This window comes from Liolophura sinensis, chromosome 5, assembly GCF_032854445.1.
Source record: "Liolophura sinensis isolate JHLJ2023 chromosome 5, CUHK_Ljap_v2, whole genome shotgun sequence".
In the NCBI taxonomy this organism is placed as follows: Eukaryota; Metazoa; Mollusca; class Polyplacophora; order Chitonida; family Chitonidae; genus Liolophura; species Liolophura sinensis.
This window is the reverse complement of record NC_088299.1, coordinates 8,180,570-8,195,975: the sequence shown is the minus strand read 5'-3', so window position 1 is coordinate 8,195,975 and position 15,406 is coordinate 8,180,570. Positions and strand designations below refer to the sequence as shown.

The window sequence follows — 15,406 nt, the reverse complement described above, 5'->3', positions numbered from 1 at the left end:
CCACACTGACCATTAAGTACTAAGTATTGATTATAGCATAAATTCAATTGACTACCTCCGCCCGACCTTATCACAATCAAGGGTATTTCTTGGCTATGGAATATTCCAGAAGGATGGCGTATTGTGATAAAATAGATAAATAGATAAAAAGGCAAAGGCAAGGGTTGGATTCGAACTCTCGGGGGTATCAGGAAAACATATACCACCATACAGGTCACTCAGTCTGTACTTATACATGCTCCTGTTGAATTTAATTTCAATTAAATGAGGAAATATGTTAATTAAATATGTTAATTAATTAAAAGTATTGATGACACAAAGAAGACACTTATTAACACTATAGGATGTATAGATATATTCATTTATTTGTTTGATTGATGATTGGCGCCGTACTCAAGAATATTTCCCTTATACGACGAAGATGTATAGAGTAATTTACAATAAAGCACATTTGTACGATCGGACATATGTACATGTGGTGTGATCGATTGTTGGTCTACATCGTAATGGAATAGCCTACCGGTACCCGCTTGTCGACATAGTTTCTGCTCTCATGCTATTCAAGACCTGGACCATTTATTGACTCCGGGGTGGTATATTTTGAGCAAACAAATGCGCACGGGTGCAGGAGGAGAGGGGTTTCGCGGATCAAGCCGAGGTCAAATTGCCCCGACAACTGCCACTGATATACTCATCTGGGCTAGCTACACGCTAACCCAGTTCTGTCAACTTTATGAAGTGTTTTCACCGACATTGACGTGAAATTAAGCATGGCAATGCAAATATAGGAAACTCTGTTTTAGAGCTATAAATTCCAAAATAATATCTTTTTCTTTTGTTTTTTTTTTACTCCAGCGGTAAACATGAAATATTCTCTCCAGCTGCTTGTGAGTTTAACATTATTTTTTCATCCTGTTCAACCTCCTCACGGTCATGTGACCCTTTTACGCTGCCCGTGCCACGTGACTGTAGAACTGGGTCCGCCCCCTGGCTGAGGTGAAGACTTTGGCGGTATTGAAGTCGGGAGATATCGTTTGAAATTTGACCTCAAGAAATTCCCCGAGACGGAATCCCTCAAGTCGGATCAAAGATCAACTTGTCTCGGACGTCGGGAGTTAGGGAGAATCCCTGTCAAGCCATGAGTGAAAGCGCGTCGGACTCTGAAGGTAAGTGTGAATTGTCTAACTTTTTAGCTGTGCGTTCGCTACGACACGGTTTGGGTGGATTACAACATCAGCCCCCTTTCGCTTTTCACGAAACATGCTTTCTTATGGCATTGTCTCGCCTTGCATCATCGTGAGATATATTAACATACACGCAGACTAAACGTATATCAGTGTGACAAGTAGTTAGACAGAGATTTTCTCAAGAGCACGGTGTTAAATTTAGCCAATAGGCCACGATCCGAAGTGTCAGAAATTGGGACGTTGTTGTTGTTGTGGGAGTAGCTGTACCGGATTCACCGATAAAACTATCTGATCACGTTTGTTAAGTACCAACCATCTTTTATTTCAGTCACCACATTGCGATATTTAAACCACGAAGAGAAATATTCATTTACACTGAGATCATGTATTTGATCTTAAATAACCAATGTTCATCCGACTTTCCCCCTCATTCCACCACTGCAGTCCACATGATCAGCTGATCAGCTCAGCTGTTTATGTTAAAGTAAAGTGATCCTCTATCGTCCGTTGTTTTCCAGAAAGTGGGGACAGATTCTTTTATACGACAATACGGTTTCAGTTATGGGGAGAGGATCATGGAGCTCTTATTTAAATTGCACACTCGTTTAGAAGAGACAGGAGTGCTGCTGTGGGAACCAGTAGGAAATTTAAATGATCTACCATGAGTCCTGAGTTATAATATGATATTCTAGAAAACAGAACTAGACATGAGTTTAAGTTCTGATTTTATTTTGATTTTATGACTTATAATGAAGTAGACTATTGTATTATTTACAAGAGTGTAAAGATTAACCATGCATATTCTATCTGAAGTTAGGAGACCTGGGATCAAACCCGGGTCAGGCCATAGCAAAGACTTAGGAAATGGTACCTGTTACTGCCTTGCCTAGAACGTAAAGCTAGGAAACAGGACTGCTTGGTCCGGTGTGAGTATAGTGTGACTGAGTGTGGCGTCATGTCTGTTGTTTCTATGTGATACATCAGTGGCAGCAGCACTTTGGGGGCATGGGCTAGCCCTGACACAAGATGCCATAGTATATATGTGCACACACCTAATCACTTGTTGTCATATGGCTGAAAAATTGTTATGTTAAGTAAACCAAGCATACAAACAAACATACATGATACATGCTGAGTGGAAACTCTGATTCAAACATGTCAAGATAGTTGCTAGAGTTGGATAGGTCTTCCACGACTTCCACAAATGTGTCCAACCTCAAATCAGGATGATTCAGTGCTGTTCACAGGCTCAAACATCAATCGAGGTATTCCCATCAAAATCAGCAAACATACTTCAATGTCGGTCACACCTGAGTTTTTAGCAGTTACTGGCTGAGCTAGACGGAGTTGAGAGAAGGCAACAGACACGTGATTGTTAGTTTCCAATATGAAGCTGGGTATTACTGGGTGGATGAGTGATCTATTCTGAGTCACTAAGTTTGGACCTCTATATAACCTTGAGATCCTTACCCTGGAAAATCCTTGAATGTCACACAATATTGAAATTATAATTTACAGACTTTAAAAGTCATGGAATTTATTTTCAGGTTATCAAATTTTTTTGGGAAGTCTTAGATGTTGATTAAAATGAAAAAAGAAAAACCTTAACAAACTGCTTATAGATTAGTTGATTTAGATTTCTGGACATTTACGTGGAGAAAGTTTTTAATTTGTTGTGGATGTGTCATTTATATGTGATAACACTGCGGAATGTTTGCAAACAGCTAAATTGTCAGTTGTCTGTCTTTAAAGTGGAAAGAACTACACAACAGTGAACACACTCTGTGGGTGAGCAAACTGGTAATGAAAGTCATGAAAAGGTAATGGAATTCTGTTTGAAAGGATCCTGGAAAGTCATGGAATTTATGAGGTATAGTGCTGCATCAAACCTATGAAGGCCAGATGTCCGACAATTGATACCCCTCACTGTACCTCTGATGGATAATTTGTGTGGTACTAAATGTACCTGACAAGGACGGGTGGCCCTTCCCATGTGTAATGTCAAGTATCCTCACCTTAAAAATGTCAGTGACTCTTCTTTGCTTTACTACAAATGATCCCTTGATCCCTTGTGTCTAATGCCATAATTGGTTTGACCAATTCACAGGGTAATCTTGGTTGGGTCATTGGATGAAATCTTTCTTCTCGTCGTATGGTGTTTTCAAATCGTTGCATGTTTATATGGCCCCTAAGTCTTTGGCGTACACTTCTGACTGTACCCTGATTGGTCACAATCTGTCCTTTGCTGTGGCATTTCATTGGTTGAAACCTTCTCCATGTATTTGAAGAGAACTCAGAATTACCCACCGAAGATTCCATCCTGAAGGTATGGCCTATAGAATGAGTTTCCTCAACTCACTGATGTTCAACTAACAAGTAAATTGAAAATAAACATGATGGTTTATCAATAAAAACTTTTCATACAAATTTCTTTTATTCACAGACTCGAAGCTCTCAGAAAGCATCATTTTAAGTTGCATTTTATAACATTTCTTTAACAAACTTGAAAGGAGAAGAAAACATAAAAATGATGCCAAAGTCAAATGAAAGAGCTTCAAAACTTATTTGCAAATATGATCTTTAATATTTTTTTGGATTTTTTTTTTCAAGACAAAAGGGTGTTTGAAAATATTTTTATAGGGTGGGCATTTGGGACCAACTTTTGGTATTGATAGTTGTTGAATAGTAATGTGCTAAATAAGGATGTGATGCTTATTTGAATGTAAATTTGTTGTTTATATCGGAAAATATGTATTTAACGTAAATTATGATAATATTTATTAACATATTAAAAATATAAATATGATCCAAATTAAGGTATAATACATTTGTTAGCTGAAAAGAACAAATTCTAGTGCAAAAATGTTTATTAAACTTTTGTTACATCCTCATTTTTGAAATTATGAAAGACTATAAATACCAAAAGGTGGTCCCAAATACCCACCATACAAAAATTCTTTTCAAGTGTCTTTTTCTCCGTAAGGAAAAATTGGAAAAATTATTGAAGACCACATTTAGGAATAACATTTCGCACTCTTTCATCTCAACTTCATGTCATTTTTATGTTTTCTCCACCTTTAAAGGTGACATTCAGATTGTGACCTTGAAAGCTTGGGATCAGATCCTTCTGTTGTTTTCTAGATATGGCTCTGATGTCTCATGCATAATCATCATGGTACATGTACATGTACTTCAGGCAGCAATCATTCCATTCTAGTGAGGCAGCAATCAATTTCATCTCAGTAAGGCAGTAATCATTCCATTCTAGTGAGGCAGCAATCATTCCATCCTAGTGAGGCAGTGTTCAAACTGTGTGAGTCAGCAATCATTCCATTCTAGTGAGGCAGCAATCATTCTATCCTGGTGAGGTATCAGTCATTCCATCCTAGTGAGGCAGTATTCAAACTGTGTGAGTCAGCAATCATTCCATTCTAGTGAGGCAGCAATCAATCCATTCTAGTGAGGCAGCAATCATTCCATCCTAGTGAGGCAGTATTCAAAATGTGTGAGTCAGGAATCATTCCATTCTAGTGAGGCAGCAATCATTCTATCCTAGTGAGGTAGCAGTCATTCCATCCTAGTAAGGCAGCATTCAAATCCGTGTGAGTCCGCAATCTTTCCATCCTAGTGAGGCAGCAATCATTCCATCCTAGTGAGGCAGCAATCATTCCATCGTAGTGAGGCAGCAGTCATTCCATCCTAGTGAGGCAGTATTCAAACTGTGTGAGTCAGTAATCATTCCATCCTAGTAAGGCACCAGTCATTCCATTCTAGTGAGGCAGCACAGGGTACATAGGTGCACATACATGTACAAGTATGCAGGGCCTCCGTGGCCAAGGGTTACCACGCCAGCACAGCACAATGACCCAGGAGCCTTCCACCATTGCAGTTCCTATGAGTTCAAGTCTAGCTTATGCTGGCTTCCTCTCTGGCCATACATGAGAACCTGTGGATGGTCGTGGGTTTCCCCCAAGCTCAGCCACCATATTAAGTGAAATATTCTTGAGTATTGTGTAAAACACCAATAAATACCCACCTTTTAGCCAGTACACCCAGAAATATTTTTTTGCCACTCATGCACCCAAATTATTTTCATTATTCAAGACATGCAAACATATGTCATTACTCATGCCAACATGCTCTTAATTCTCACACAGACAGGGCAGTGAAAACATTGTCTAAATATCATGGTTGACGTTCACAATGTATGCTGTGCAGATTGTTCTGTTTTCTAACACACCACGTGTAATTTTGGATCATCTTTCACCTCATCATCCTCATACATGTGAATGGATGTGGTGAGTCATGAATTCAGTACATGCAGCAATTAGTCAAACACAACGAGGCAGCAGTCTGTCACACTTATTGACTTACATGTAGTTAAGGCATTAATGAGTATTCAATCAACCAGTGAAGGAGCAATCATTCAAACTCAGTTGGCAATAATTAAGTTGCGTCAGACACAGGTTCAAAACTCTGAATTACATGAATCGACCAGCTTGTCTCAAAGGGGTTGCAACCTGTCAAAAAGAATCAGTGAGTCAGCAGTTACTTTAACCTAAGAAGTTCAGTATATATTATACAGCTGAATGATGGAGCAATCATTCCAACTCAGTGATGTATCATTGGATTAACCTCATGAAGGCAGCATGCAGTAAGTCAAACTCTTTGGAGGTAGTTATTGGTCAGAAATTAATAATCCAGCAATCAGACAAACTCACTGATGCAGCAATCAGACAAACTCACTTGGAGAGCAGTCAGATAAACTCACTCATGCAGCAATCAAACTCACTCATGCAGCAATCAAACTCATGAAGGCAGCAATCAGACAAACTCATGAAGGCAGCAATCAGACAAACTCACTTGGAGAGCAATCAGATAAACTCACTCATGCAGCAATCAAACTCACTGATGCAGCAATCAGACAAACTCACTTGGAGAGCAATCAGACAAATTTACTTGGAGAGCAATCAGATAAACTCACTCATGCAGCAATCAAACTCACTCTTGCAGCAATCAGACAAACTCACTTGGAGAGCAATCAGATACATTGAGGCAGTAACTCAATGTGGCAGCATTTAGACAAACTAAGTGAGCCAGCAGTCAGACTAACTTATTGAGGTGGCAATTAGCCGAACTCAGTTACATAGCAATCAACCAAACTCCAGTAGCAATCACCCAAACTCAGTGAGGCAGCGATTAGACACATTGAGACTGTAACTGAGTGAGCCAGCAGTCAGACAAACTCAGTGTGGCAGCAATTAGACACATTGAGGCTGTAACTGAGTGAGCCAGCAGTCAGACAAACTCAGTGTGGCAGCAATTAGACGCATTTTTTGTGATCAGATTGAGTTTACTTGTATCTTAAATGCCGGCTTTAACGTGGTATTGAGTTCAGTTCCACATTTGGTGACTGGTAATGTTGTGAACGTGAAAGTATATATGAACTATATATATACAAAGAGAAAGTTTATTTTCATTTCAGGTTCATTCTGATCATGATTTTATTGTTGGACTGTACACATATACTTTTACAAGTATATTTCCCTGATCAGAGATACACATTGTATAAGAAAACAGTTATAAACAATGGTGATGCATGTTCCATTGTTGGTTGTTATATTAACGGAAAGAAAGAAACTGACAAACATTATATCAAATGTAAACATGTGCAAAATACAGAGATGAGGCTTATCTTGGTCAGACTAGAGGTACATAATGAAAGAGTTACAAACCCTGCATATATCATCAAAAATAAACAACAGGGGGCCTTCGTGGCTCAGTTGGTTAGCGCACTAGCGCAGTATAATGACCGAGGAGCCTCTCACCAATGCGGTCTCTGTGAGTTCAAGCCCAGCTCATGCTGGCTTCCTCTCCTAAATAAGCATGATATGCAAAGGCAAGGACTGGGCTAATCCTGATCAAAGATACATGTATAATTATAACAATACAGTTATAAACCATCCATGTTGGTTGTTATATTAAACAAAGAAGTACTAGAATATCCTCCATACAGGTACGCTGTATGCCTGGCTATGTTGTAAGCACCCAAGGAAACCTTACCTCAGATCACTGAATAGCTTAGGCCTAATTTACATTTCCTGTATAACATAAAGTTGCTGAAGACAGATGGTTATGTAATTAGCATTAAGTGTTAAAAGGATGCTTGATCTCAAATCTTCTGTGATGGTCTTTGAATACAATAGGCAGGGAAAGCAAAACGGTTTGAGTCCATTTTCTAAACTCCTGGCGTCACTGTTAGGCTGTCTTTTTTGTCATCTTGGTCATGAAAATCACGGCTGACTACATTGGTCCAGCCATTGACGATTGAGGTCAAACGCTACATATATATGATTCAAATGCAATTCAGTTTTTATCCAAAAATTTGAGTATTTTTATCAGAAAAACACAGAATTGAGATTTTATATTACCCCAGTATTTAATTTTTAACTGAATTTTACCACTAAATACCAGGGTCTAAAATCGACATGTATGAATCCCTGCACAACCAAGCCAGTGTGAGCTGGATTCAAGTCTGTGACCTTATTGTTCAGGGGTAAATAGATGGGACTAGAAATAGTGCGTTAGCTGAATTGTGTTCAGAGGTTGTCTAAATACAGATATCCTGTAACACTGTACATCATCATGTTTGACCAATGAAAACAGACCTTTTGCAATACAGCATCCTAGTATGATATGAAGAGACAATAAATGATGGTTCCCGCATTATCAGGAAGTACGTGGGAAGGTCTGTCAGCAACCTGCGGATGATTGTGGTTTTCCCCTGGGCTGTGCCCGGTTTCCTCCCACCATAATGCTGGCTGCCGTCGTATAAGTGAAATGTTCTTGAGATGTATGGTGTAAAACACCAATCAAATGAATAAATGAATGAATATATAAATAAATAAATAAATAAGTTAATCAGGAAATGCGTTCTTGATTGACACCTAGAGCACTGACCAAGATAGTTCTAATGTGCTACGTGTATGTTAGGAAGAAGGTAGGGTTAAACAACCAGAAATGTGAGTTCATATGAACAAGGTGATCGGACCAGTTGTGACAGCCTTTATAAATTGACATGACCTTAAGCCCAGTGACTCACTTTAGTACACACAAGGTAGCTATAAGTAGAGTTGACCAGAGCACATCCAATGACAAGGATCATTAGTGAAGACTGGATTGTACATGTACTTGTATCTACCTAGCTATGTTAACAGTCTGTTGACACAGTCACGGCTGAGTAAACACGCTCCTGTTCAGGACCTATTTTTTTTCTCGGCGGCCCATGGCTTTCTTCCAAGATAAGTAAGTCAGGGTTCTTGGTTGTGACCTTGTTCAAACACATTGCCGTTGTGTTACTACAGCGTGTTCATGAGAATACCAGTGTGGTCATACACACACAGCTCTGAATTGAAGACTTAATTCTTTAATAATAAAATGCAATCTTTTTGCAAGGTTACATTCGTATCTAGAGCAAATGATGTTCAGGCTTTTGTAGACTGTTATATATAACTAGAACACTTGTAATATAGTTGAACTGGTTTGACAGTGAAAGCTTGAAGCTGGAACCTCCTCAAAATATGAATCACATCTGAAATGTAATTTTATACATACATGTATAATTTAAATTCATGAACGCAAGAACGGATACGAATCAATTTATCTATGGGAAGTAAATTTTTGTGTTCATCTGTGATGATACAAGTTTTGAATGTTACCCTTTTTCTGTGTCATTTTGGACACAGATGGAGGTAATAAACTTGAAGGAGGCTGCTTTTTTTTACTGGCCTTTTCAAGGTGCATCTTGGTGGCTTATTGTGTTTCTCTGACTCTGAGACTGTTTCTCTGAGATGTTGTAAAGTGTGTGTCACACTACATGTATAGCTCAGTGACTGACTGGATCATTGGGTCTCTCTGGCTCGGAGATGTTGTAAAGTCTGTGTGTCACACTACATGTAAGGTTCAGTGTCTGACTGGCTCATTGGGTCTCTCTGGCTCAGAGATGTTGTAAAGTGTGTGTCACACTACATGTATAGCTCAGTGTCTGACTGGCTCATTAGGTCTCTCTGGCTCAGAGATGTTGTAAAGTCTGTGTCACACTACATGTATAGCTCAGTGTCTGACTGGCTCATAGATGTTGTAAAGTGTGTGTCACACTACATGTATAGCTCCGTGACTGACAGGCTCAGTGTGTTTCACTGGCTGAGAGATGTTGTAAAGTGTGTGTTACACTACATGTATAGCTCAGTGACTGACTAGCTCATTGGGTCTCACTGGCTCTGTACATCTGACTGGTTAAGTGTATCTTGCTGGATCAGTCTGTCTGACTGGCTCAGTGTGTCTCACTGGCTCCATGCGTGTCACTGGAAGTGTATCTCGCTGGGTTAGTGCGTCTGACTGGCTCAGTTTGTCTCACTGGCTCCGTGCGTCTCACTGGCAGTGTATCTCGCTGGGTAAGTGCATCTGACTGGCTAAGTGTATCTCACTGGATCAGTCCGTCTGACTGACTCAATTTGTCTCACTGGCTCCATGCGTCTCACTGGCAGTGTATCTCGCTGGGTTGCTGGGTCAGTGTCTGTTACTGGCTCCGTGCGTCTCACTGGGTCTGTGCATCTGACTGGATCTGTGTATCTCGCTGGGTCAGTGCACCTGACTTTGTAGTGATTTTGTTGCATTAATCAGTTCACAGTTTTGAAAAGCTTCCTAGACAGTGTCAATCTTCTTTCCCAATAAATTATTTATTTCTATTTGTGCTTATCATCACAAGGTTTTATATTTTATTTATTTGATTGTTATTAAACATTAAACATAAAAAGTTTTCACTAGTATGATGGTGGCCCATTTCATGGATTGAAGAAACGGGAGTGTCCAGGGCACAGATGAGCACCCCATACTGGTGGAGACAAGTGGTCTTCAATGAAGGATAGAGTGGACTGTACAAACAGTCACACAAATGTTGTCCACAATGTGTACAAAAAAAAAATATTCCTCGTCCACGGCTGGTTTTGAACCTGCACCACAGGTGTCCTAGCATTTGATATGCTTAACCACCTTAACCATCATGCTACGTCTTGTCATTTTGTCTTTACGGAAATACATGCATTCAGTGTGTCATGCTGAAAGTTATGACACACAGTGTGTAGCTAGTAAATTAATAGCACAAGCATGAAGGTTCCTGCATGTGACATTCTGTTTGGAAAGCAGTCTCTTATCATCCCCATATCGGCAATCAGAGCCATGCATTTACATGCATACGGCATCAGCACATTTCCAGTCACCCAGTTTAGGATTCACCTGGGCTTTGTTGATACCCCCGTTAACAGAACTGTCATGTTTTAATAACCTTAAGGTTACAGATATGTCATAAAGCTAGATCTGTAATTGACAGATGGGGTAATTCTAGGTTAAGGACATGTGTACTGGAGAAAATAGACTACAGTACTGCACTAAACATGCCTCACATTACATATACTAGAAGTCTGCACAAACTGTATTAGGTCTAAATTTCCGAAGGTCTTGTGTGAAGGCCTGGCAAAAACTTGCGGATGGTTGTAAGTTTCCCCTGGGCTCTGGCCGGTTTCCTCCCACCATAATGCTGGCTGCCGTTGTATAAATGAAATATTCTTAAATAAGTACAGCATACAACTCCAATAAAGAAAGAAATTTTCCATCATGGCTTCACTAAATTCCTTCTTTTTCTGCTACTCATTTTGAGAAGTTTGTACGTCTTAAGATAATGTTTTCAGGTTTGTGGGGACGGTGGTCCTGATTTTATCCAGTGTGTACTTATAAAATGTTTCTGCAAAAAGCATTACCAAAATTTCGTAATATTTTTATCACAAAAAAAGCAGGAAAATGGCCTAAAATTTTCTCCATGACTAATTTGAATATTTTGTGTGATTCTGCCTTAGAGTTCTTAGAAAGGTGTTTCAGAGTTTGTTTATTAGGCAAGGTGATGTCGTATGTGAGGTGTGGCGTAGTTAGTTATATTGTGTGGCTTTTATTTCTCTCTAAAAATGCATGTTGGCTTGCAACTTTTTAGGGCCAATTCATTATTTGATTTATCGATTTGTTGACCGACCTTAAATGACTATAAATTTCGTCTAACTTGCTTGTTTGTCCTGATTCTGAGAGTTTAGATTTTAGAAAGGTGTTCTGAGGTTTGCGAGGAACATGGGATGATACTCTACTGCACAGTTGTAAGTTTCAGCACCAAAAATAATATTTTGGGCCATTTATTTTGGGCCACTAAAAATGCACTTTTGTGGGTGACATGCATTTCATGAAGACAGCATGTACATGTAAAATCAATGCAGAGTTACTGATTTACAGATAGATTCCATTTTAGGTTGATTTGTGAAATTTAAATTCACTGCCAAACCTATGTGAAAAAACAATGAAATCTCACTCTGAAGATAGTGATATTTTGTCAGGAAGCAAAAGCGAGTCATCTTGACATGGACTAGCTCACTTAACATGTCTTGTTAGGAGAATCCTGACCCATATCTTGATGAAACCCGAATCTATTTGTTATAATTTACCACGCATATCAGTTTAATAATGACCCAATATTCCACATTGCAGTGAATTGCTGGGATTGCCCTTTACTGGGGCTTTGATATTTCTTGTCACACTTGTCAAACTATGCCATTGTCACACACAGTGAACAGTCAGTTATGGAGGTTGTTTACATCTTCTGTCAACTCCAGCAGACGGTGAATATGACTGGATGAATGAATGCTTGGGGTTTAACGTCGTACTTAATAATTTTCATGTGACCACTAGGAGCCATTAAGTGTGTGTACTTACACTGTGACTTCCATGTCGCCATAATGCTGCCACCACTGAAGTATGCTGAAGACACCAGACCTGACACCCATTACACTGACACAGGGCCAACCAGTCCTGTTTCCTTGCTCTAAGCTCTCAGTGCTGAGCACCAAGAGATGCAGCCACAAGTACCATTTTTAAAGTCTTCAGTATGACCATACTTGGGTTTGATTCTGGGTTTGATGAGGCAGATACTCTAACCATTAGGTTACTGAAGCTGTCAAAATGACTGGAAGCACACAAGGGATTAATTTCATATTCTTTCATCTTTATTAGGCTGTCACAAAAAGCAAGGGAAATTAATTATTAGCTGACTGTTCTGTCCACCTGTTGTCCCATATTTCTGAGCTTCTGTCAGGCCTTGGTTTCCATGCAGTAGCAGGTTCATTTTGTGTAACTTCAAATTAAGTTTAAAAAATATCTTCTTGTGTGCATAAGTTTTGCATATATAATGATATATACCAGTGCAGTTAATACTTGTGATTAGATAGTGTGTGTAGGTTTTTTTTTTTTTTTTAAATCTCAGGTGATGTTTGAAGACCAGCCGAATCCACACATAACCTTTTCATGATTGGTTTCTGTGCAATAACTGCATTTCAGATATTGTCAGATTCTAATGAAAATTTATGTAAATTTTGTGACCCATTCATTAGGATCAAGAAATCAACTTAGGACTTACACATACATGTAGGGCCCTTGTCAGCTTGATTTCAGGTTTATGACAACTGAGCTTGTCTTGTACATGTAATACAGTACTATGCAGCACTGAGTAAGATTGAGTTCGGTTGTCCCTGGCAAGCTTTGGTGTTAGACTTTCATAATAGTATCTGAAGTATAATTCATGAATACATACATGAAGTTCATGGCAGTATCATGCGGTATCATTTTTTTAATGGATGACTGCACATGTATTTGTAGGTCTATGTATTGGGTTTGAAAAGGGAAATATGCATTACATTTACCTCCCCTTTGATGTAGGGTCAAGAATGGTGTACGTTTTATGGATGTGTGTGTTACTAAACTGTAGTCAAGATCACTGAGTAAAAGTGTCATTCAGGGGAAATAACTTCTATCAACACAGACAGAATTCAAAGTGTGATAGACACCACAGAGGTTGTCTCCTCTTTGGTTAGGTCTACAAACAGTATGCACTGAAATACATTTACATGTGTAGATTTAAAAATGCCATTGCATAGGAACATTAATATTACATGTATGTTCTGTCATGCCAGTTTAATTTAAGCCTAGTTTACTGACTGGAGCTCTTTTATTTTAATTCTGTATTATATTTAAGAAGAAAAATAGTAGAACCTGCTTTATGTGCTTAAGTAATTGAACGCCTGTGATGGTTTGGCTTGTAATTCTAATGAAGGGAAACATAACCTTAAAAATAATTGGATCGTGAGTAAAATAACATAAGAAGACAGAAGCTATATTTTGTACCCAAATTTGTCTTTATCAGAGTTATAGCATATATCAAATATTTCAGGTCTAGAAAGCAATTAATGATGGCATGCATGTAGTGTTCAGGTACTGGATACTAGACTGGCCTTAATTTACAATTTTACATGTACGTGTACATGTATGTATGTTTTGAAACTGAAACATCTGACATACCAGTACCTTTAACATTTTCCATGTAAAACAAATGCATATCAAGTTATCTTTTCGTAAATCATGTGATGAATGCTTTAATGTCACATGATGTTTCCTAGATGTGAGATTGTGATTGGTCAGGTTACTCAGGTCAGATTTGATTGACAGCCCTGAGCCTCCTAGATCCGTGATGTCAGTGAAATGAGCATCGTTACCTTTACGTGCTTGAGGTGACAGTTGTCTATCTATGTGTATTGCCGTCTGTTTAATTCAGCCCCAGCCTCTGTAATAAAATTTTTGATTATTTTATCTAAGCCCTGCTCTTCACAATCATTGACCGCTTTTTATTGTTCCTGAGTCTATCTATGTCAGAATATGTGCTGTGAGTGAGAGAAAAATATTCTGAAAATGTTTTGAGATTTTGCCTAGCTGATCGTATATATAGATTCATTTCCTGTGGAAGGTGTTATGTGATGCAAAGCAACTTTTCAGTTTTGAAAGTTTGACTAGATTTATTTTTCCTAGCTTCAATCAAATTGGAAGAAAAATATTTTTCACTTCAATTTGGATCAAGGAAAATTTGTGCAAAAACATGACGGACTATGCTTCTGAAAATGAAGGGGAAACCATTGTGGAGACCGCATCCCTGTGTTGTGATACGGTTGCCATGGTTTCGGGTCATCGCTATGAGGCTCCACCATCTCCAGAACATACAGAAGCTGTGCTTTATGGACATCGGGTCATGGTTATGACTGAGTATGGGTGGTCTGGTATGTATTGTGGATCAAATGACATTGAAACCTGAACTTAAAAAGTTCAGTCTAAAGTGTGATCTGATAAACAACTTGCAAAACTTGAACGTTACAAGTGTTCATGATTTGCATACATGTTCGTGTATAACAATGTATTGTGTGTTCGTTTATATGGAGTGGCAGAAATAAGGAGACAGGACAATTCTTCAGTTAGTCCTTAAAGTGAGATGATTTCTTCACCAGTAAATCTGAAAAAAAAATAGGAGAATAGCATAGAGAATAAAACCAGAGCAGCAGTAACAGCGTGATAGCATGATAAAATCGTCATTCCTAATCAGCATAGACTTAGCCAGAGTTTATCTTCAATTCTTTTGATTTGATTTTATTTTGATTGCTCATGTAAATACTAAAAAGGTAACAAATTACATGCCCCCTGATACCATGGCTTAAACAGAATTAGGTGAAGAAAAGTCAAATGTGGTTAAAAAATATGTAGTGACAGTAATTGTAATATATGAGATGTCACTGGTCTAGAATTACATGTACATGAACTCGAGATGCTGTATTGTCACAACATTCATGCGAGCACACATTGAAACAGTGCAAGTTGACCAGGTCTCGGAGTCCACCAGCAGAAACCCGGTGTATGTAGGAATACTATATAAAAACTAGACTACAGCATAGAGAATAAATTAAACGAGAGTGTTACAGTAGGCAGATGCGTGGTCACATGTAATCAGTAAAATCTGACCTGGGTCAGTTACAGCTTTATTCTAGCTGTTCGTGTACATGGTTATGTAAGTAATATAAGGTCATCAAGAAAAAGGTTATGTATTTTTTTTTGTTTTTTAGCTCAGAGCGTTATGCCTTTAACAGATAATTGGGTCAGCTATTTGTTTCATTTATACTTATTAAAACGTGTACGTAGTGAGTTTTAGAAATTCACATTTCAATACAGTACCTCGTGTTGTTGGCCTAATGTTTAGAGCATCCTCCCTAAAGTCGGAAGATCTCGGGATCAAACCCGGGTAGAGTCATTCA

General features: G+C 38.7%; 1 protein-coding gene across 1 annotated transcript in view; it reads left to right on the top strand.

Moving 5' to 3' along the window:
* Positions 1–1,019: 1,019 nt before the first annotated feature.
* The window catches only part of LOC135465591 (hepatocyte nuclear factor 4-gamma-like), a 49,192-nt gene continuing 34,805 nt past the window's right edge, over positions 1,020–15,406 (top strand). The window contains exon 1 of the mRNA XM_064742853.1: positions 1,020–1,166. Within this exon, the coding sequence (XP_064598923.1) occupies positions 1,139–1,166 (28 nt within the window). The 5' untranslated portion in view covers positions 1,020–1,138. The remainder of the gene's footprint in view (positions 1,167–15,406) is intronic.